The 23,405-nt window shown below is 46.1% G+C and overlaps 5 protein-coding genes across 5 annotated transcripts; all 5 read left to right on the top strand.

The window, feature by feature from the left end:
• Window positions 1-280: 280 nt before the first annotated feature.
• TEOVI_000106300 (squalene monooxygenase, putative) lies at window positions 281-2,020 on the top strand (the record flags this gene model as incomplete). The annotated part of the gene is made up of 1 exon (XM_067224362.1): window positions 281-2,020. One exon carries the CDS (start codon window positions 281-283, stop codon window positions 2,018-2,020), a length of 1,740 nt encoding a protein of 579 aa, XP_067080463.1.
• Window positions 2,021-3,776: 1,756 nt separating this feature from the next.
• On the top strand, window positions 3,777-5,936 carry TEOVI_000106200 (Kinesin-13 5, putative; the record flags this gene model as incomplete). The annotated part of the gene is made up of 1 exon (XM_067224361.1): window positions 3,777-5,936. The coding sequence occupies one exon, from the start codon at window positions 3,777-3,779 to the stop codon at window positions 5,934-5,936; it is 2,160 nt and encodes a 719-aa protein (XP_067080462.1).
• A 2,178-nt stretch (window positions 5,937-8,114) lies between these two features.
• On the top strand, window positions 8,115-12,620 carry TEOVI_000106100 (uncharacterized protein; the record flags this gene model as incomplete). The annotated part of the gene is made up of 1 exon (XM_067224360.1): window positions 8,115-12,620. One exon carries the CDS (start codon window positions 8,115-8,117, stop codon window positions 12,618-12,620), a length of 4,506 nt encoding a protein of 1,501 aa, XP_067080461.1.
• A 1,491-nt stretch (window positions 12,621-14,111) lies between these two features.
• On the top strand, window positions 14,112-16,910 carry TEOVI_000106000 (T-complex protein 10 C-terminus, putative; the record flags this gene model as incomplete). Its single annotated transcript, XM_067224359.1, has 1 exon — window positions 14,112-16,910. One exon carries the CDS (start codon window positions 14,112-14,114, stop codon window positions 16,908-16,910), a length of 2,799 nt encoding a protein of 932 aa, XP_067080460.1.
• Window positions 16,911-21,211: 4,301 nt separating this feature from the next.
• Window positions 21,212-21,628, top strand: TEOVI_000105900 (ubiquitin-conjugating enzyme, putative; the record flags this gene model as incomplete). Its single annotated transcript, XM_067224358.1, has 1 exon — window positions 21,212-21,628. The coding sequence occupies one exon, from the start codon at window positions 21,212-21,214 to the stop codon at window positions 21,626-21,628; it is 417 nt and encodes a 138-aa protein (XP_067080459.1).
• Window positions 21,629-23,405: the final 1,777 nt, after the last annotated feature.

Here is a 23,405-nt window from a genome sequence, read left to right as displayed (position 1 = left end):
CTTTTCTACTGTTTCACTTCTTTACTTTGATAAATGTGCGGAAAATTGCTTTATCTTTTTTGTCAGCAAGAGAGTTTTCTCTTTTATTCTAAAAATGAAGTAAAAAAGGCACGGTAAGGAGCGCCCATGGAGCTTCGAGGGCATGCCAGTTTTCATGCCCTTCTGTTTTGTGTTACAAAAGGCAAAAGTTTCTCTTTTCCTCCGTTGGCTTTCTTTTTTTTTTCCTCTGGCAGACTTTTAAGCATATAACCACTGGTACGGGAGTGAAGGAAAAAATAGAATGGAGGCGGCCATTATTGGATCAGTTGTTTTCCTAGCGGTAACGGTAACATTCCTCTTTGTTCTGTTTGATCATGCTGTATCCGGTGTCCGGTTGAAGGAAGCGCGCCTAAACTATGACTATGATGTTATCATTGTTGGGGGAAGTATCGCGGGACCAGTCATGGCTAAGGCTCTCGCAGACCAAAACCGCCGTGTGCTGCTACTCGAGAGGTCACTTTTCACTAAACCAAACCGTATTGTGGGGGAACTCCTTCAACCTGGAGGTATGGATGTGTTGAGGAAATTAGGCATGGACGAATGCGCTAAATCCGTTGGAATGCCTTGCCATGGTTATGTTGTTCTGGATGAACGTGGCGATGAAATACGGCTACCGTATGCTGCTGGCCTTCAGGGGTTCTCTTTTCATTTTGGGGATTTGGTGAACAATTTACGAAAGTACGTGTGGCAGAACTGTCAGCCAGCCGTCACGATGCTTGAAGCCACGGTAACAGAGGTCCTCGTGGAGCGAGTTGCTCCATGTGTGAACAGGGCCTACGGCGTTGTCTACACCACGGCAGCCGAGTATAACGTTCCAGAGTCACCTTTTACGGGCGCGCCACCCTCGAGAACGGATTCTACAAGCATGTCGGAGGAGGTGCAAAAAACTGCAACAGCTCCTCTCATTATTATGTGTGACGGCGGTTCGTCAAAGTTCAAAGCTATGTATCAACACTACGACCCTGCAGCCAACTACCACTCGCACTTCGTTGGTCTCATCATACGTAATGCTCGTCTTCCCCAAGAAGGATACGGAACCGTTTTCTTTGGGAAAAAAGGACCCATTCTTTCGTACCGCTTAGATTCTAACGAGCTTCGTGTTCTCGTTGACTACAACAAACCAGCGTTACCATCGTTGGTGGAGCAAAGCCGCTGGCTATCCGAGGAAATCGCGCCATGCCTTCCTTCCAACATGCGAGAGGATTTTATTAAGGCAGCACAGAGTACCCAAAACATTCGATCCATGCCAATTGCCTTTTATCCCGCCACTTTTCCTTCTATCAGGGGTTACGTGGGGATCGGAGACCATGCCAATCAACGACACCCCCTTACGGGTGGGGGCATGACATGTGCATTCAGTGATGCATTTCTTTTAGCGGAGAAACTCCTCGAAATCAAGGAGATGCGCAGCTCCGACGTTGTGGAGATGGCCGATATTGAAGACAGTATCCAAAATGCTATCGTGAGCTATGCGCGTGGGCGCGTGGTGCACAGCTCCAGTATTAATATCTTATCGTGGGCACTGTATGCTGTTTTTGGCACCCGTTTGCTCCGCAATGCCTGCTTGGAATACTTCGCACGCGGTGGTGAGTGCGTTTCCGCTCCGATGGCATTGTTGGCTGGTGTGGATCACAGCCCACAGCGGCTACTGTGGCATTACACCAGAGTCATGTTTAATGGTGCACTGAACCTCGCCACGTTAAGTGGTCCCCGCAACTGTCGCGGTAAGGATACTCCCAGTTTCGGTAGAAGGTGCATTAATGCTGCTACATTCTTTGTATCTCCGTTTCGGGTCCTTGAGGCACTTTATCTTCTGATCGCGGCTGCATGTGTTGCAGTGCCGGTGGCGTACAGTGAATTCGTTTCCATCTGGCGGTTGATAAATCCAACGGGGTTTCTTTCGTCTATTTACAAGACCGTCCGAGTTGCTGTGTGTCGTTCGCTACTCAACGGGAGGAAAAGGAAGCCAATTGGTTTGTGATGACACATGTGGTCAGTTATGTGAGGGCACATTGGTTGCGGGAAAAGAGTAGAAACAAAAGAAGCAGTTGTGTTGTTTAACCTTGCTTCTGGGGTTGGGCATCACTGTAAATTCGTTTACTTGTTATCACTATTTTTAGTTCAAACACATCTGTACGCATGTCTTTTAAACAATTCCCTTGTCGAGGAGGGGCTCGGCTCATTCAGCTGCGTGCCTGCACAGCACTGGTTGCTGATTGTGGATATGCTTCACGCCGCGCTATGGTGCAGTAGAGATGGAGGTCAAGGAACGAGTGGTACACATCACTCTGTTATTGAATTGTATGCACTGTTACTCGCCTGGTGCGTCACCCTCTTTGAGGGGCGCGCGCTTCTGTTCGTGTGTGTGTGTGTGTGTGTTTGTGTTTGTGTTTCATTATCGGCAGTTTGGATGACTGGGAGGGGGAACGATCGCTATAGGTTTTTTTATAAAGTTTAAGCCGCAGCAGTAGCCCTCAGATCTCAGTATCTCGTGACGGGCATTAGTTCCCGATTGGCTGTGGCAAGGAGTTCCGCCTATGGTGCTAAGGGCGCGCCGCGAACACCCACCCGCCGTGGCGTGGTCTTCGAGTTTCGCGTGTTGTTTATACTTAATTCCTTCTCATTTTGTGTTTGAATTGGGCTGCAAATGTCAGGTAGGTGAAACTGGGTTGTTGCCGGTGCTTGTTTCCTTAAACTGAATATAACTGACAGTCGCATCGTATCTGGTTACCAACTGTTGAAACGAAATGCGGAGGCGCATGTTAACCCGGTTGCATGAATGGCCCGCGGCGTTTCTGGTGTAGTTTCCACGTTTTTCGATGTGTTGTTATTCTGAAGATGTGACGCGGTTGATGACGTGATAATGTTTTAAGATGATGTGCCGTATGTGACTCGGATTGGTGTGTCTCTTTGATGTAAAGGGGAACACACGCGTTCAGACTGCCAATAGGCCGCTGTGAGAGGGTGTGTGTTAAAGTTTTGGCGATCGAGCTTCATTCATTCCTTCCTTCTCTTTTTTTTTTCGTGGGAACATATGGGGGCACATGGGTTTTTTGTGTAGAAATCCAAATTTATTACCGGAGTGAAGCGATTCACCTCCTTGAACAACATTGAGGTCATTGTCATGAGACACACTACTCCGCTCGTTATCCTGCGCATTGGAAACCTCTTTGCGTTTGACCGGTTGGAAACCTACCTTTACTGTTGCCTCTATCGTGGAGACTTCTGTGACTCTCCGACACGTTTTGTTTATCGTTGGGGCTCTTTCCTCCATTCTTTATTTTTTTATTTTTTTCGCTCTCCTCTTTACTGCCGCGTACCGAAACTATGTTGCGCGTCGGGGTTGGGGGTTTTGTGCGTGCGCAATTATGGAGAGCCAGTGACTCCTCGAGTGCATTGTTAAATGAAGGGAAAATTCGGGTACTTGTGCGTGCGTGACTTTCATATTCTTTTGGTTACCATTAAATTCTTTTTTCTCCTTGTGTGCTTTCGCCTGTTTTGACTTTGTAGTAGAAGTGTGTGGGTTTCTCTAAGGTCTTCTTAGCGAAGGTCCTCAACACCGAGCAACCTCTAGAAACGAGTTTAACTGGGCGCAGACGAATATCTAAAATATTCGTTTGTATATAGATACACTGCCCTGATAGGGGAAGAAGAAAAAAGAACAGGGCCGAAGCTACAAGAGAGTGAAGTGAAAAGAGAGTTCAAAAGTAAAAGAAGCGAAAATCAAAAGGAAGGAAATGGAGCGACAGCTTCGCGAACTCCTTGAGCAAGGAGGTTTGTCGCACACAATTCAGGGGTTTGTCGATGGTGGTGTTCTTACCCTTCAGCAGCTTAAACAGCTCACCATGCAAGACTATCAATCTGTTGGTGTCATTGTCATGACTGACCGCCGAAAACTATTTGAGCTGATTCAATATATGAAGAGAGAGCAGGCGAACCCCCCCTCCGTATTGAACACCTCGGACGCGCCACGTGTACCCGAGCACACACCTCAGGCCGTAACTGGTGCGCGAAACACAACGCCGAATTGCCGTAATGCGACACCCTCCAGCGCGCAACGCAAGGCGGAAAATGAGAACGCTCGCATGAATGAAAGCAGGCAACTGTCAGGGGCGGGAGGGCGACGCGATCCACTTCATGTGATTGACGATATGGAACTCTCAGCCATGAAAATGACCCCAAACTCACGGCCACTCAGCCGTGTAGCACGCGCCTCCCCAACAGCCGCCACCCGTAAGCCTGGGGAGAGTGGAACTACTAAAAGAAAGGCAAGTCGCATCACAGTGGTGGTCCGCAAACGTCCGCTTAGCACGTCTGAGATCAATGATGGCTTATACGATATCCTTGCCACGGACCCTGACAACCTGCAGGCAATTGCCCTACTTGAGCCCAAACAGAAAGTTGACCTCACGAAATATATTGAAAAACATCGTTTCACCTATGATTTGGTTCTTGACGACAAGTACAGCAACCGCGATGTGTACGAGAAGGCATGCAAACCCCTTATTGAAACAGTGTTTGAGGGTGGGTGTGCCACTTGCTTTGCGTATGGACAAACGGGAAGTGGCAAGACATATACAATGCTCGGGAAGGGGGACCAGGAAGGTATATATCTGATGGCTGCACGTGATCTGTATGCTCGACTGGAAAGTGGGATGAGTATCATGGTTTCATTCTTCGAGATATATGGAGGAAAGTTGTTTGACCTGCTGAATGAGCGTGAGAAGCTTGCATGCCGTGAAGATAGTCGCGGTGTTATCAATGTTTGTGGCCTTACGGAACATCGTGTGGAGGATACGGGGCATCTCATGCGTGTAATCGACTACGGAAATTCCATTCGAGCGGCCGGCTCGACGGGCATGAATGCGGATTCCTCCAGGTCGCACGCTATCCTTCACATAACGGTTTTGAATTCAAAGAACCGGTTCTTCGGTAGGTTCACCTTCATCGACCTCGCTGGAAGCGAGCGGGGTGCAGATACACTTGATAGCGACAGAACCACGCGCCTCGAAGGTGCAGAAATCAATAAGTCACTTTTGGCACTGAAGGAATGTATTCGTGCGCTGGACCAGAATCATCGGCACATTCCTTTCCGTGGTTCAAAGCTTACAGCCGTGCTGAGGGACTGCTTCACGGGGAACAGTCGCACTGTGATGATAGGCAATGTTAGTCCTGCAAGCGGAAGCTGTGAACACACCCTTAACACACTACGCTACGCTGATCGTGTGAAGGAACTAAAGAAAGACAAGTCGTCCCGCATCGCCGCCGAGGAAATCATGATTGGCCAGATGCCAAGTGAAGAGATTGAAACACTTGGATTGAGCAGTAACTTTGCCCAAAGACGTGCCCGAGAAAAGAAGGCCGGCACCCGGTCCTCCAGTCATCTTTCACAACGGGAACCAGGCACGCCTAACGCAAAGTCTCACAGCAGCTACGGCAGCGGCTATCGGCTCAAAGGGCAACATTCTCGCGTGTCAATGAGCTGCAAAGAGGAAGACTACCCGAACTTCTCCGACAGCATTCGCTCCGGGAAAGTTCCAAGTAGTGGAGGGACGAAGAGCTTCAACAGGGTGACACCAAAACACAGTCGTGTTGGCAGCGAAATATCGATCCGCGACGCTAGCCCGTATGAGATGACTTCTTTTGCGAGCGGTGATTCCTTAGACGAAGAAGAGGATAATACCATTCTGGGCCATCGCCGTCATATTGACGCAATGATGGAGTTATTGAAGCAAGAAATGACAGAATTGAATGGAGTAGAGATGCCTGGAGCCTCCATTGAGGTGTACTGCAAAAATGTTGAGAGCATTCTCAACCGTCAGGCGAAGAGTATTAGCAGTGTTAGAAATATGGTAAGGCAGTTGCTAAACCGCCTGGAGTCTCGGCAACGCCGGTAAATGAGCTTCCCTACCGGTGGTGTCGGGGGATCACCCGTTAGTTTATCTGTCTCCTCTTTCCTTTGCCTTGTACGAGTGGAGAAGGAGAGGGAGGGAGAATAGGACTTTTTTGTTTGTTTTGTTCGTGTGTGTGTGTGTGTGTCCGAAGGGTTAGCGCGTTTTTTTTATTTGTGGGAAAGTCGGGTAATGCACGGGGAAGTGTAAAGCAAAGGCTGTATAGAAGTTGAGAAGGAAATCGAGAAAAAAAGAAAGGGAAGGGGATCATGTAGGTGTGATGTTTAGCTCTTTGAGGCTAATTGCACCTGAGAGAAGAAGCGGCAAAACCGGATAAGGAATATTGAGTGCAAGGAAAAGTGTGTGTGTCTCCCACCTGACTCATGGAAAGAAATGTGAATGACGCGAATGAATGGAATAGTAGCAGTACCACAAATATCACATATGTGCAGACATGTGAAGGAAAGGCGCAAGGCGGGAGGAGGAGGAGGAGGGGCGGGGAGGAAGTGTTCATACATAAGTGTGAATGTGGGAAGCTTACTTGGAACTTTACCGCCTCCCCCTCCCCAATCTCCCTCCTTTGCTGTTTCTACGAGCCACCTCCTTCCTGACTACCGGTACAACAGCAGTGATTTCATCTTCCGAGTATTTGGCGTGTTCGCATGTGGGTGAGAGAAAGCGTTTCACTCTCCACAGTTTCCCATTATGGGGCGGGGGAGAGAATGTTGAAGGGTGTAAACTGGGAAAACAAAAGTTAGGGTGCGAAAGAAAAAATATTAGAAGGAAAATTAGCATGAATGAATAAACAGTGAGGGGTATTGGGTTGAGAGGGGGGAAGCGGCGTTGCAAGTCACAAAGGCTGTTGTTGTCTTTTTTTTTTCCTATTATACCCTCTCCCATTTTCCTTACCTTGTTCTCCCACACTGTCCCCGTCCTTTTCCATTTGTCCTACCCGTCGCTGCTGCCTTATATATTTCAAAGCTGGCGGTATTATTATGATTATTGTTGTCATTCGCACATAAACGTTATCCCTTATATTTACATATATTTAAATTTATGCTTTTCCCTTACCCATCTTCTTTGTACAGTGGCGGGTCGGATGTTGTGAGAACACCTTGAAATTTGTTGTCTTCTTCCCTCTGTGTCTCCCTTGTCCTCACCGGTGTTTACATATATATATATATATATGACTATCACTATGAGCATCACTGTTTCCTTTGCTCAAAAGAAAAAACAAAACAAAAATTAAATGAAAACAATACCTTTATATTTATATATTACCTTGCTTTCCATTGCTGGTGCTGCACCCTTTCCCCCTCCGCCCACTCTTCGGGGAAGGGAGTTCCCACTAAATCGGCCGTTGCCATTCCTGCTTGGGATATGGGCGCGTGCTCGTTGACTCAGTATCACAGAAATTACCGCAATGAACGAAATCAAAAAAATAAAAATAAAAAAAAATATATATATATAATAAAACAAGCAGCAGGTAAGGTGTTGACAGGAAAAGAGGAAAGGAAGCACGAAAGTAATAAAACCAACAACGTCAAAAAGAAGAACAAACTTATTTGCTCGTTTTTCCATGCACACACACACACACACACACACCTCTGTGTATACGTTTGGCTGCATGAACGGCTACTCGTCTTTCTCCCTTCTTTGTTTTTGGTTTTCCGTGTGTGTCCATCCATACTTATGTGTACCAAGGTGAGTGTTACGGTGGCTATTACTCACCATCGGGGTAATACTGGTTACTTTAATCACGATTGTTGTTGTTGTTGTTTGAGGTGCTTTTGTTCTCTTCTGGCATCTAGTCATTGGTGCTTCGTCCCTTCATCATCTTTTTTTGTTCGTTACCCTTCTTACATTCTCTGTTAACCCAGTCGTTTCCCTTCCCCCCTCCTCCTCCTCAAGACAGTAACAACAACAATTATTATTACACTCGCTACCTTCACTTCAACACGTGCGCAATTCTCTTGTCTTTTCGTCGGATACCTTCAAATGGTCTGTACGCGGATTGTGTTTATTTTCTTTTGTTTTTTTGTGCATGCGGTGGCACATAACCCTGTATGCTTACTCCCCTACACATTAGCTGATATTGGTTATAATGTTCTTGCCATCCTCACATTCCCCACTTGTCTACCCATATAACGTCCGAACATCGAAAACGAAACCTATAGTTAAGGAATGAGGCGAGTACATCAGATTCCCTGTAAAAAACTGTTTAGGCAGTTGGGGCGTAGGGGAATATTATCCACACCGCCATCGCCAGTGGAGTCAGCAGAACCCACAACCATCCGCTCAAGGGGCTACGGACCCAGTAAACATTTACTGCGCGGTGTTGACGCGACACGCGGCGTCGTTGTGGAAGCAGCCCTCAGCCCAGCGGATGTTGAGATGCAGCGCCGCGTTCTTTCGATGGCGAATCCAAATGTGGCGATCCACGCCAAACTTGAGGGTGAGCCTTCACCCGTTCATTCTGGCACCAACTCCCTTCATGGTGACGACCAGCGTCTGGCCGACCGTGCAGGTGTTGCTTCATCGGAGCAGTTAGCCTCTGTGGCAACTGTTATATTGGATGAGGTGAAGGAGCAATTGCAGCTCAACCTTAGCGCTGCGGATGCCTCACAAGATAGTCGAGCAGCCACTGTAGTGAATGCCGTCGCGGAGTGCCTGCGGAATGAGGTGGACCGCCTCATTCACGCGAACCACACGCAGGAGTCGTCCATTACCCGAGTGTTGAGGGAAAATACAGACCTGATTTGCAAGCGCGTCGCCGATGTCATATGCTCGGAGCAGCTGAAAACACTATCATTCAAGGACGTAGGTCAACTTCCGCAGGTCATCAAAGAGGTGGGAACGTCCCTTGTGAGGTTAGAGAGCGCCTTGAAGAGTGCACTGGATTCGAGCTTTGGAAAAGACAAAAATCTCGAAGAAGTATTGGGAGATTTGCGCGAACACATTGTCTCTGCCATCGAGCAAGCCTCGCGTTTCCAACAGGAGCGACTTCTCGCTTCTGTGAGTGATTTACTGGCCGACTGCGCCGATGCGCAAGACAGCAAGTCACGTTTGGCTCAGGCTGCGAGTCTGAAGGTAATCGAAAAGAACGTGAGGGATGCCATGTCACAGATGGTGGAGGACACGCAACATAAGGTCCAGTCTGTATTGCGTGACCTCCGTGGGAGTGCTTCGACCTCTGATGCCGCTGGAAGTACGACGAACGTAAGCAGCGGTAACGAGGTGGCGTTCGAGCGAATTTTAGCATCTTACGGCGAACGTCTTGAAGAACTGCGTGAGTCAACAGCTGCGGCCGTTGACCTTAAGGAGCTTATGATGGAAATTCATAGCATGCATCAGACAAGTGCAGGAGATGTGAGTGAAGTCAAAAACCTTGTGAAGAAACTAAAGAGAGAATTGATAAGCGCTCTCCAACCCTCCAACACTGAAAACACTGAAGGCAGCACTGTGGAACGTAAGTCCAGTGACACAATAGATTACAATGGGATTTTTGCGGATAAATTGGACGCATTGGCAGACGATGTAATATCAAGGATAGATGGGCGACTGAAGGAGCAGCACGCTGATGTGAGGGAACTGTCGGCGAGGCTTCTCCAGCTTGAAGATGTGATCAAGAAAACTCCCCGTGCTGCTCTCCAGGTGGGGTCAGTGCCTGAGCTGAACGACGACCGGCTGCTGGCGTTGGCACAAAGTATCAGTGAGAGTATTTTATCATCTCTTCCCCCGCATTCCGCCCCCGCTGTAGAGGAAAAAGAGCAACAGGAGCCACCGCGACCGAGCGTCAGCACAGCGGTTGCCACTACTGCACACACCTTTACAGCAACAGAGCTCGCGGAGGCTGTGTCAGCTGCTCTCACCCCGAGACTGGATGAATTGGCGGCAGCCATCCAAAAGAAAGTGGCACCTACCTCCACTGCCTCGGGCAACGAATACGACAACAGACACATGGGTGAAACACAACTCGTAACCGTCGCACAAACGATATGTGAAGGAGTGCGGGAAGCAGTTAGGGAAAGTATGGCCCTTTACAAACCACCCGTCGCCTCACCACCCACCCCGGCCCCGGGAGCAGTTGTTGCACCAGCTGTTGACACGTCTGCCTTAGAACAGGCAATGGTGACGAAAGTGGAAGATCTCAAAAGATGCGTTATGGACGCCGTGCAGGAAATGGACCGACCACAGGAAATTGATCTCTCGCCGTTCCGTACGTACCTCGATGATGTGCTGCGCAGCATGCAGACAACTCTGAGCAAGCAGCAGCAAGCGACACAGGACAAGGTTGATGGTGTGGTTGAAGCGCTGGCAAAGAAGCTTCAGGATTACCAACACCAATTAGAGTCGAAACTTCAAAGGCAGCACCGAGATCAAGTGGAGCAGATACAGGTTGTGCGAAGGGCACAAGAGCAAGATATGAAAGCTGATGAAGAGACGTGGAAACAACGGATGTCCCGGAACCAAGAAGACGCCGAGCAAAGGACAAACGAGCAAAAGTCTGCTGTCACGGGGGCCATGCAAGAGGTGTTTCTGCAAGTCAGGCAGCGGCTGACAGAAGATGTTCGCACACTTCTGAAAGATGAAGTGGCCGCTGCCCTCATACCACTCGATGACCTTTACAAAGAGTTACGTGAAAGTGGGCAAAAGTCGCGTACCGCCTTGGAGGCGAAGTTGCGTTCTGTCGAGGACACACTGCAGTCCGTCCTTGACTCTGAACGACACCGCTCAGATCGTCTACAGGCAACACTTGACGACGTTATAGCATGTATTAAAAATAACTCGGGTGAAGTGAGCGGTTCGGAAACCGAAGCGTTGAAGTCCCTTAAAAGGCTATTGGAAGACCTCGCTGAGCGCAACACCGCTACCGGAATGGAAATATGTTCTGACGTGAAGGCTTCTTTAGAACGTACAGAAGAACTTCACGTTCAAACTGCAGAGAAGATGTTGAGGGGGTTTGATACGCTGAAGTATGAGATTCACGAAGGACGGCAACAACTTGACCAGCTCCTATCGTCCAACCAGCAGAATAAAGATGTTGCACTTGCTGTCGAGGCCATGCGCACGAAACTGGACGAAGTCCGTTATTCCCTCGACTGCATTATGGCATCTGTCCGTGAGATGCAAGAACACCCCATGAGACAATTACAAGAGCCGCAGCAGCAGCAGCAGTCCTTACTTAGCGAAACTGAAGTGAAGAGTCCAATAGATGACAAGGTGTTGGAGCAGTATGAGCAACGACAGCGAGAGGCATCCGATTTAATTGCGTCGCGTCTCGAAACCCTCTCGGCAACAACTCGTGAGGTTCTTTCGCAACTCCAACGGCAGCAGCCACGAAGATCGGAGGAGGAGATGGGTTCGCAGCCGGCCGTAACCACAAATTTGAGTGTGGAGAGTCTGCAAGCTATGGAGGGTCGTTTAGGTGAACGCATGCAGGCATTGCAGGCTGCGCTTGATGAGCTGACAAAAGTCAGTGCCAGTGTTCCTCCTACAACAGAGGTTTTCAGGAAAGACGAGGTAGACGGTGTTGAGGGAAGCAAAAGCTTCATAAAGGAAGTTGATGAGCTCATGACGCTCGTGAAGTCGTCGCGAAGTGTACAGGCGAAGCAAATGTGGGAGAGGCTGAGCATCTTGCGCACATCTCTGGTTGATGTGAGTACGAAAAAAACTGGAGACACCAACATTAAACAACTGTTGGGGGCTCTGGAGGAAAATCGTCTGAAGCTGCGAGAGGAAATGGGGGAAGCAGAGAGAGAATTGGTTATAAAAATTGATGCCGCAACACAGAAAGCGGTAGAGCACTTTGCTGCTCGTATAGAGAGGGCCGTTAAGGCGTCAGCAGATGCGGGGCTGGGGCAGCTGCGCAACGATCTCAAAGAAAGTAGTGAGATATTGAAAGCACACCAGCACCAGTTTTCGTCGCAGCTGCAGGATAGAATGACTAACATAGAGAGAACAAATAGGGAGTGCGCCGCTGAGTTAAAAGAAAAGTTGCGGGACACCAGCAAGGAGTATCATAGTGCTTTGGGACAGTTTGTGAAAAACGATATGATTGCAGCCCTGCGTAGTACTGTTAATGAGGCGACTACCCAGCAGATGCGTACCTTCACGCAACAGTTCACTTGGCAAAAGGAACGAGAGGAAACGAACAAAGAGGCGGTGATGCGGAGCGTTCAACAGGTTTCCCAAGGAGTTGGCAAACTCCAATCAATGAGCAGTGAGGTACGCACAGCCGTAACCAGCAGTTCGGCAGGTGTCGTTCAGGAGGTGAGGAACGCACAGAAGGACCTCGCGATGCTTTTCGAGAAACGGCTTGCTGCCGTGTTAGAGCAGCAGAAAAAGCAGCAAGTGGTTCAAGTATTGTCGCCTGTGCGAGTCGGGGAAGCCGATTCTTCAAACGGTATTCCAAGTGAGACCACCGACACGCCTTCGCTTGTCACGATGGTAAATCCACAGGGGGCGTCCCACCTTTCATGGTTTTTGCTGTCGCAGTCGGTTGTGACTATCATCACCATCATGCTGTGCGCATACTTTTTATTTGCGGCCTTCCTTGTTGCCTTCGTGCCTATTCCACTTACTGATGAATTTGCCTCACACATGGAGCAGGCAGCGGATAATGATGTCTCTGAAATTGCCCTCAAGAGGCCGTTAGTCTCACGTGTAGCGGACCGGGTAATTCTATAACCTCCTTTTTTGTTCGTTTCAATCTTCCTTTTATTCTTCCACCACCTCTCACGCCCCTACATGTACACCCACATTTCATATATTTGGTGTGTAGTAAACATTTTTCTCCCCATAGATGGGTGACATTCCAGCGTAACTACTTCGTCTTTAAGGTTGGTGTTGGCGTACGTTGGATTTGGCATGTGACCCCCTACCACTTTGTGTTGCTGGTGGCAGGCGTTGTCTTATTATTATTATTGTGTATGTGTGTGTGTATTTATGTGTTTCTTTATTTGTTTGGTGGAAAAACTTGGGAGCGACGCCGCTGCGTTCGAAGGAACAGGGAAAGGAAACAGATAAGTACACGCCCGCTTTTTGCATTCCACTCTGTTAAATGTTCTTCCATCTTTTTTTTTGTTATCTTCCCCCCTTATCCCTCATATATCCACGTCTGTTGCACACGTCGTCTCGTTTGCAGCCACCGGAGGCCCGTTGCGTCGACTGGTTCTGTGGGCGAGAAGGTTGCCGCAAGATGTTTTTGATTACTTCCTCTTCGTTAAACTTATTGTTTTCAGCTGTTAGTTGGTTGTATCTGGTGCCTGTTTCCTCATTTATTTATTCCGCTCTCGGTGTGATGCTCCACACATTAGTTTGAGATCATTCCCACTGACGTTGCCTTCGTATTCCGCTGATATTTTACTCTCTTGTCTTGTTTATCATTGCTTGTTTTCGCATTTCCTTTCGTCTTTATGGGGTTGTTCAAAAAAAAAAAAAACGAAATCAGCTAAAGGTTACTTAAAAGAAGAGGTCTAAGGAAAGTTGAGAGGGGGAGTAGCGTACGCGGTCGGGCGCAACAAAGAGAAGTAAAAGGTTAACCCTTTCTTTGTTTGAGTACAGTGCCTTTTTCCCACGCGCACAAAAAAAAAAAAGAAAAGAGAACCACGAAAACAAAGGGGGTGAGGAGAGTAAAGGAAATTTTTTTCGTAAAATTTAAGGCGGAGGGCGGACGAAGCGATATATACTAGTGTATTAGTAAGGAGGGAAAGACAAGAGAACATCAGTAAAGGTGGCACTCAAGGGTTGCAATTAATAGAGGAGCAGGGGAAACAAACATATTAAGTTGTATATATATAAGGGGAGAAACAGAAAGGCATCGGTCAGGAAAGTTGTTGCGCACGCACCACTTCGGCACGCTGTCACGAACTGTGCGTGTTTGGCGAAAAGATCAATACACATAGAAAGCGAAAGGGAGAAGAATATTCTTTCTCCTTCCCGGGAAGGAGTACTGGACTGTTTGATTGTTCGTTTTGCACACTAGCACGCGGGTGTGAAAGAGGTCGCAGGAAAAGCGCATAAGTTAGAGTCAGAGAGGGAAAAGTGTTAGATACACTTGTTCTAATATACCTCCTTGAACATATCCACTGGTCAGGGGAGTGAAGTGAAGCAACAGTGACACGGGTTGTTTCAGTTGCGTTAATAATAGTAAGAATAGCGGCGTGAGTGGGGGGTTTGATGGCAGAGGTGAAGCTTCCGCGGCCGGGCCGAAGCCCCTCCTCGGGCAAAGTCACCGTCACCACCTCTTCAAAGCGCCAAGCAAAAAGCGCCCCATTCAAATTTCTCCGCAAAGATGAGGGACGGCTTTCTTACTCGTGCACACCAGAGTCCCCAGTTTCAGTGTGTGGTAATGTTTCCCACGGTAACAGTATGACTAACCGTGAGCTCGCTGCCATGGATAGGAACAGTTCCCGCTCACTCCGCGAAGCAATAGCCAATGATATGCGCAAAGGGAAAGCTAACGATCCTTTCGGCGGCTTTGAGGTCGCGGTTCCGAAGCGGGGACCACCACCTGGCGCATCGCCGCGGGAGGAACGTGGGATGTCTCTTGAAGGGTCGCAGTTGCATGACAACGTAAGTGTATCATCCCCTCCTGCTGCCGTGCAGCACACCTCTTCCCGCCTGGCTGTGGGAGACGCTAACCATAGCGAATCCATCGGGGACAAGTCCGTCAGCACGAAACGACTTGAATCCCGTACTTCAGACGAGTCGGAAAGAACAGTAGAACCCCAGCCACAACAACACCAGCAGCTACAGTTGCAGCAACACCAACTGCAGCAGCAGCAACAAATGCAGTTGCAACAACAGCTACAGCAGCAGCAACAGCTACAGCTTCAACAACAACAGCAACAACTGCAACTGCAACAACAGCAGCAGCAGCAAATACAACTACAACAGCAACAGCACCAGCTACTGCCAAACCACAGTCACCAGATGCAATTGCAAACCCAACTCCCACAGCAACACCCTCCACAAGGCTATCAACAGCAGTTGCTGAATCACGGCCAGCAGTGGCAGCACTCGCAGGTGCAGGCGCAACCGCAGCCGACGCGACAGCGTGTGAGTCCAATGAACACCAACACTTTTTCCCGGAACATCGAGGAGAGTGAGTTGGGCGACTGGTGCCCCTCGCCGGTGCAACAACGTCGGTGGAGGAACGGGGAATCGGACAACGGACATACTCGTCGGTCGATTGCTACCCGCTACGGTGACCCAGGAGAACTAGACGGTGAATATGTGAGTGGTGGAAGGAGCCTCCGCAACTATTTTCGACCTCCGCTTCCAGAATATCATCAGCCACGTGAGGAGGAGGAGTTGGTGGGCCAGCTGGAAGAGGAATTGCGCGTCACGAAGGAGGAGCGATCCCGGTATTATCAGCTGCGCATGCAACTGGAGCGTGAGCGGCAGCGTTTCGAGGAATACCGCTCTGGAGTGGAACAGGACATGGAGGACGAACGGGTGCGGTTGGATGCCGCACGGGCTTCGGAGCAGCGCCAGGCAAAAAAGGACGTGAAGGTAGTGGAAGAGCGGTATAAATCTACTCTCGAACTTCTCAGGACAGAGCGTGATTCAAACACAAAGCTGACACAGGAAAACGAGATGCTGCGCCAGCAACTGGAGGTGACGACAGCACGGTTGCGTGAGTCGCAGAAGCTGCAAAAGGCGGAGACGAACCGGCTGCGACGTGAGATTGAGTCTCTGACGCGGCGGAACGAAGAGCTGTTGGAATTGGCAAGAGAACAACAACTCACAGCATTAGAACGTGGTGAGACGCTGACACCACCACTGCTGTTGCACAGCGGCCCAAATATACGACATAAAGCTTCGGCTAACAGTAGTAGCGCTCCGAGGAGCGGTGAAGATGTATACGAATTGCATGGTAGTTCACTACCCACTAGAAGCTACTCTTCTGAGCAGAATCGTTATCTGGACATTGTAGAGAGGGAGAGGAGACTAGCGGAGGAAGAGGAGCACGAGCGGAAACGGTTGGAAGCTGAGGATAGAAGACGTGCCGAGATGGAAGAAAGGCGAAGGCGCATTGAAGCCGAGGAAGCGCGGCGTGCTAAAGAGGAGGAGGAAAGGCGAAGGCGCATTGAGGAGGAGGACCGTCGTCGCGCCCATGAAGAGGAGGAAAGGCGGAAGCGGGTTGAAGCCGAAGACAGGCGCCGCGCTGAGGAAGCGAAGCGCAAGTCTGCGGAAGCTGAAGAGAGGCGTCGTGCTGAAGAAGAGGAAAAGCGCAAACGTGCGGAAGCGGAGAACAGGAAGCGGGTTGAGGAGGACAAGGTTAGGCGCGCAGATGCGGAAGTTGCTCCGCGGCGGAAGGTAGATGCAAAGAAGGTTGTGCGGGAGGAGCGTTCGCAGGCGATCGACGAGGGCGCAACTAGCAAGAAGCTTGAGGCACGCCAGCAGCGGCGCTCCTCCGGTCATCCTGTTTTAACTCCTCGCGCGCAGAGCTCCAAAACAGCGAATTCTGCAGTAGCAACTGCCCGTGCAGCATCGCAGGCTTGCACCTACGCAACTCGCAAAGGACGCCGCGCACCCACTGCCAGCGAATTAACCGCGGACAATGAGCCCGTTCCGGATGAAGACTTTCCGAACGATACCGTCGTGTCGCAGACATCCCTAGGAGAAAATCCCAATAAGCGTGAAGTGTTGTACCGTAGCGGGAAGCGAGAGATACACTACACGAATGGGACTCGCAAGATTATTCTTCCCTCGAGCCACGTGATGCTCTACTTCGCAAACGGAGACATCAAACGGACATTCCCCTCAGGGAAGAGCACATATTGGTATGCTGTGGCGCAGACGACACACACACAGTATGCAGATGGAGCTCAGGTGTTTCAGTTCCATTCTACCGGGCAAGTAGAGCGCCACTTACCGGATGGAAAAAAAGAAATTCTTTACCCTGACGGTATCTACAAGGTTGTGCATCCAGACGGTAGGGATGAAACCATTTTCCCTGACGAAAGTTGAGAGAGTAGTGCAATTCCTTTACTCAATTTAGTTTTTCTTGAAATAATTACCTTGTGGTGATGCCCGTAGACCTTTTTCAGGTACTAGTCAAAATGTGCGGTGTCATAGTTAAGTTTCCGACTTATTGTATGCCATCGTTTCTCCTCCTTTCTCCGTTCTATCTCCTCTTCTCACTCTACATTTCTTTCGTTTGCTCTGAGTTATATGCACCGTCCACGAGTTTCTGCTTTTTTTTTCTGTTTTTGAGAGGGGAATGGGAAAAGATTTTACAGCTTTGTTGCTCACACCCCATATAATTTGGATGAGTGACATGCACTTTATTGGATACGCATAATATAAGGAGGAGCAGGGGAAGTATTTTAACCCTAATGTTATCCCCTCGCGCACCCGTTCTTTCCCCTGCTTTTGTGGGGATTTTTACTTTCTTTTTTTATCTCTCACATCTTTCTCGTTGTTTTTTTTTTTTTGGTTCATCAAGCAACATTGACTTCCCACTTACCCATGCTTCTCTCGTGTTTGTGCAGCATTTTTTTTTTTTTTGTATGGGTGTGTGGCTCCCTTTTATTACTTTGAAGGATGGTTTGACTTATTGTGCGCACTCATAACCACCTTTCACTGAAGGTAAAAGGGAGGTGGCACTGGACTGGGAAGAAAAAGCGAAAGAAATGACTTTGCTTCGCTGGCACACACAAATTCTACCATTATACGATGTTTGGTATATGTTTTTGTGTGTTTAATTGCACTTGTTCTTGTGTTGCGCTAATGTGAGGGTGCTTGGTTTTATGATTTCGATGTTTTGCTTTTTTTCTTCTTTTTTTTTATACAGGAAAAAAAAAAAGAGAGGAAACGTAATATAACTTCACTGTTGTCGTTATCATTTGTTTCACCATTCACTGTTTGCGTGGGCCCGACTCACCTGTGGCGTCAACGTACGCTTTATGAGTTCAATTGTGCAAGTCAGCTGTCGTTGCAATAATTGATGAGAAGCAAGTGAGATTGTGGGGGGGGGGGGGAAAGAAAGAAAGATAAAAAGAACGGGAAAAAGTTATATATATATATATATTTATTTATTTATATTTATATATATACATGCGTGTGAGTGTGTGGGTGTATATTTACTCCTTCTTTTGTGAGAGAAGAGACATGAGTGCGGTGTTGCGCTCAATTATTTGAGGGAAGGGGTTCACCATCGGGTATTGCTATGAAGCTGAGACAACCTCATCCCTTTCCCCCCGTCGTAACAAAAACAAAAACAAAAAAAAACAACAAAAGTGAAAGGAATGTCTGTACTTAGTTTTTACAATATAGAAAAAAAAACGAGAGAGAGAGTAGGAAACGAGACCGATGTACTTTTTTTTTGTTGTTCTCTTAATGTTTCAGTCTCCGAAAAGTGCCTCGGGAAGGGAACACGGATGAGAGCTTAACGCTCGTATTTTCCCGTTGCTTTTCCATCCCACTTCATATTTCGTTCTTTTTGTTTGCATTCCGCCGTAAACTTTCGGTGCGGGTTGCCTCCTTCTGTCCGCTGCGTTTTTCGTTTGTTGTTGTTGTTGTTGTTGTTTTTTGCTTTGAACTATTACCATTATTATCATTATTACGTTGCCGTACCCTTCTCCCCTCCTTTTTTTTTACTTTTCACTTCATGAAGCGTGGGTGCAAGGTGATAATAATAGTAATAATGATAATATTGTTGAGAAATGAAAAAAAAAGGATGAGGCCGAGGGATTGACATGGAGAAAAGGAGGCAGAAATGGTGGTTATTGGGAACGGTAACGAACGGGTGAAGAGTTTGTTTTTTTTTTCGTGTTTTCACTTCGTTTGTCTTTTTCACCGTTTCGTTCATACCATCATAGACAATTTTTCTTGTAAAAATAAATAAATAAAAAAGGTGTGGGCGGAGGAAAGGAAGGAAGGAATGGAAGGAAGGAAGGGATGGTTGGAGTAAAGGAAGGAGGGGAAAAAAAAAAGAAGCACAGTTGAGAAAATATATACATTTTTTTTTGTTTTTTGTCTTTACTTTTTTCCCCCTTTTGCGTGTATGGAAGTGTGCGTTGAAATGTTGTTATTGTTGTTGTTCTTGTTTTTCTGCGGTGTGTGCTATTTTTTCTCCCTGTCCTCTCGCCCCTTCTTCTTTTCCCCTTTTTGAGAAGTAAAGAGTGAAAGGAATGACTTAATGAGAGAATGGGTTAAGAGAAAATGAAGTGATAATGTGGAAGATGAAAAAAGAGGAGCCAGTTGTGATCTTTGCATTTATACTTTACTTTTTCTTTGCGTGTGTGTGTATGTGTGTTGTTTTTTTTTTGGGGGGGGGGGGGGGGAAAGTTATATATTTGGAATTTTTTCCTATGGTGGTGTGGTGTAGTGGCTGCGTTTATGCTTGTTTTTTATTTATTTACTTTTCCCTAATGCAGAGGCGCACGCATGCATAATTACTGCTGTTGGTATTATGTGATGTGTGAAATGTCCGTCTTTAATTTGGGATTTGGTTGTATTTAGAGCGTATGCGGGATGGCGGTTTAGCGAGGAACTGCGAAAGGTGGAAGAAAATTATGGGGGAAAAAAGGAAAAAAAAAAGGAGTACGTAAAAGAAAGAAAGGAAGACACTTGTAAGAATAATGAGTTTCGTTGCGGCACTAAAGGGGAAAGCCAAGGAAGGAACGGTGCATATAAACAAAGAAAAAGAAGAAAAGGAAGTGACGTTGGGGGCGTAAAGTTGTTTCCTCCACTTTACTTTACTTTTTCTTATTTTTTTTTTTTACTTATGATTCTTATCTTTCTTTTCGTTATTTTCGACTCTGGTATGTTTTTCTTCTTTTTGACCCTTCCGCTCGCTGCGCTCCCCTCTCCCCTTCCCCGACCCCTTTTTTTTTGGGGGGGCTCTTCCTTGAACTCTAAGTGTTATCATCTTTATATATTTACACTTCTGCACCTTCCTTCACCTTCAGCTTCACCTTCCCGCAACGCCGCCGCTGATGAGTTTGTCTGATGATAATAATAATAATTATTATTATTATTATTATTTCTTCCCTCTCCCACTTATTTCGCTCCTCTGTTTTCTTACACAGTGACCTTCCAATGATGTTGGTGCATCTTCAGAGACACTGCCGCACCGCCGTCGTAGTTCCTCTGCTGAATTTTTATTTTTCAAATAATAAAGCAAGAAATAAGTTTGTAAGAATTTGTGATTGTTTACATATATATATATATATATATATATCCGTAATGGTTGTTATTACTACCTTTGTTGTTGTTGTTGTTGTTGTGGACAGAACAGGAGAGAATCAACCGAACAAAAATCCCCGAAGCTGAAAGAGAAACCAAACAAACAAACAAAAAAAAAAAGGAACTTCTTAAAACCTTCTTCCCCTCCGTTACATCTCATTTGCCATATCGGTGTGTGAAAGCACGGCTTTGCTACGATGCCCCGCCGTGTTTGTTTGTTTTTGTTTCATTTGGTCCGATGCATGGCTCTGATGAACTTCATTTTCTCTTCACATGCATACGTATCATATTCTTTTCTTTTACACTTTTCCCTCTTTTGTTCTTTCTTCATGTACGACTTGTGTGTCTTTCCCTTCTTTTCCCCGCCACCCTCATGCCTTTATTATTAAATGACGCATGTGTACCAATGAAAGATGGAACTTGTTAGGTCGTTAGGTGAAGTTTTTCTTTTTTTTAAAAAAAAAAGAAAAAAAAAGAGAAAAAAATTTTCGAGCCATGGGAGAAGGCGTTTGATGTGTCGTGATGGGGAATGAGATGGAGGAATTGATGTGTGCGTGTGTGTGTTTGTGTGTGGCGTGCTCTTGTAATCTGAAGTTTAAATTTCAACCTTATGGCCATTGCGGTACTGATTTGGGTTTTTACCTCCCTCCCTCCCTCCCACTGTGTCAATCCTTTACATATTTATGTGTCAATTTATTTATTTATTTGTTTGTTTATTTTTATTTATTTAATTTGCTGTTACTTTCATCCCGACATAATTTTGGACCTGTCGCCAATTGTGGTGTCCCCCCCCAAAAAAAATAAACATATTAATATTCATAAAGGAGAAGGGAAGGTTTTTGACATCAACGAAACTTAAAGGGAAAACAAGTCAACACGTGGAGAAAATTAAAGAGAAATAAGTGAAGCACAAGAAAAAGGGGAAAAAATAAAATAAAATAAAGAACTAACACAACATTTTCCTTAAAAAAAAAAAAGGAATTCAAAGAAATAGCAGTAGCAGAAGCAAAAGAAAAAGAAAAAAATAAAAAAAAAAGAAAGGCACCAAATACAATTATTATTTATCCACTTACGCATCAATGGTTGAGGTACCGCGTAATTTCCGTTTGTTGCAGGAACTTGAGGCGGGGGAAAAGGGAACAGGTGTAAGCCAAAGTGTCTCTATTGGCCTCAGTGGGATGGATGACATTTATATGCATAATTGGAATGGCACTATTCTCGGACCTCCCGGTACCACATTTGAGAATCGCATCCTCTCACTAGAAATTCACTGCGATGAACATTACCCCAAACGCCCGCCGAACATTAAGTTCATCAGCCGTGTGAACCTGCCGTGTGTGAGCAGTGATGGTACTGTTGATAAAAACAAGTTTGCCGTCTTCAAGACTTGGGATCGCAACTTCACAATGGCGCATTGTTTGATGGAACTCCGTCGGGAGATGTCGCTTCCAGCTAATAAAAAACTACCGCAACCGGAGGAGGGTTCAACGTATTGATGAGGCCGCCATTTGTTGTGATCGCTGGCCCTCTTTCTTTTTCTTTTTTTTTCCTTTTCTTTTTTTTTTTCTTCACCTTTCTTCATTTGTTTGTTTTGTTTGTTTTTGGTTCAATTCCTTCCTTCCTTCCTCCCCTCCCCTCCCCTCTCCTCTCTATTTCTCTCCTCTTTCTTTCTTTCTTTTTCTAAAACCCTCTGCTACGACACTAAAACTATGATAATTATGATGGTAATAACTTTTAATTATTATTATTATTATTGCGATTATAGTTAATACTCTTATGTTCTCCTAAGTGTGTGTGCATGCGTTTTAAAAACAAAAAAAAGGGGGAAAGAAGGAGAAATGAAGTTAGAGCGGAGAAATAGGAGAAAAGTACGAGTCAACGTAAAAAAAAAAAAGGAAGAAGAAACAGCACCAAATAAAAACGTGGGAGAAAAATGAAAAAAAAAAGAAACAGAAACTGAAACTGACACAAGAAAATAATAAATTTTTTATTTGTAAAAAAGAATGAAGGAAAGAGGTAAATGTTAGGAGAGATTGGTTGGTAGGGCCATCATGTTGACAAGACAGAAAAGGCAAAAAAAAAAAACAAAGGGGGGCAGGAACAGAAATAAAGTAAAATGAGAAAAGGAGTTTTTTTTTTTTTTTGAAAGAAAAAAAAGAAGAAAGGGAAAGGGATATGAGAGAGTGAATCGTAATTATACACGGAAGTAAATAAAGGATGGAAGGAATTAATTGTGTGTGTGTTTTTTTTGTTGTTGTTGTTTTTTTGTTGAGGGGAGAGGAAGAAATAAAAAGAGAAGAATCAGAAGAAAAAGGGAAGAGAAAAAGAAAGTGGAAAGAGGGGAGTGTATAAGGAAGAGTTGCGAGGGAGTCATGCATCTATATATCCCATGCTGTGTGTTTCTTTTTTTTTTATTATTTGAAGGAGGGGGAAATAAAAACAACAATAACAACACTCATTACATGCGCACGCACAGGGACGACATGCGTTTGAATTTGATATAAGAAGAAAGAATTGCTTGTGAAGAAGAAGGAATAGTGAACAGCGAACACCAATTTTTTTTTTCTAAAAAAAGAAAAAAAAAGGGACAAAAGGATGCATTGTTTTGAGGTTATGAGCGCCCGCCAATCCTAAACCCTCCATACTTTTAAAAAAAAAAAATGATGTTTGAATGACGTCCATAACACATTTCTTCGAAAGCGAGGAGGAGGATAAAAGAGGATGAAATTGCTCAAAAAGAGTAAAAGGGATAAAAATGTATCATTTGAAATACTCCAGAAGTAACGCGGTATACCATATAGGAAGCAGAATATATATATGGTATATGTTTTTCATGAAAGTTTCCTCTACTCTTCCAAAAAAAGAAAAAGAAGAAAAGAAAAAAAAAATCATAACATGAGCCTCAGAATGTTGCCGGACAAGTGAATGTACGTTTTTTTTTCTTTTTCTTCTTTTTTTTTTTCTTCTGTTCGACTTGATTTTGATATCTTCCATATATATATATATATGAGTGAGTGAGTGAGTGGGGGGGGGAGGGGGGGAGGAAGGAAGGGAGTTGAAGGCCCGTCACTACTTGTGTGGACGAGCGTTTATGTACGAGTGTGCTTGTGTTTGTGTTTGTGTGTGTGTGTTTTTGTTTTTTTTTTCGTTTGTCGGTGTTCGTGTTCGTCTTTGAAAAGGGGGAGGGGAGGAGTTGCTGATGTTTCTCTTAACTTTGCTTTATTCTTGGTTCTGCGTTACCCTGCTTAATAAAAAAAAACAATATGTGAAGAA

This window comes from Trypanosoma equiperdum (genome assembly GCF_001457755.1).
Source record: "Trypanosoma equiperdum strain OVI genome assembly, contig: ctg_275, whole genome shotgun sequence".
Taxonomy (NCBI): Eukaryota; Euglenozoa; class Kinetoplastea; order Trypanosomatida; family Trypanosomatidae; genus Trypanosoma; species Trypanosoma equiperdum.
This window is presented reverse-complemented; position numbering and strand designations above follow the sequence as displayed.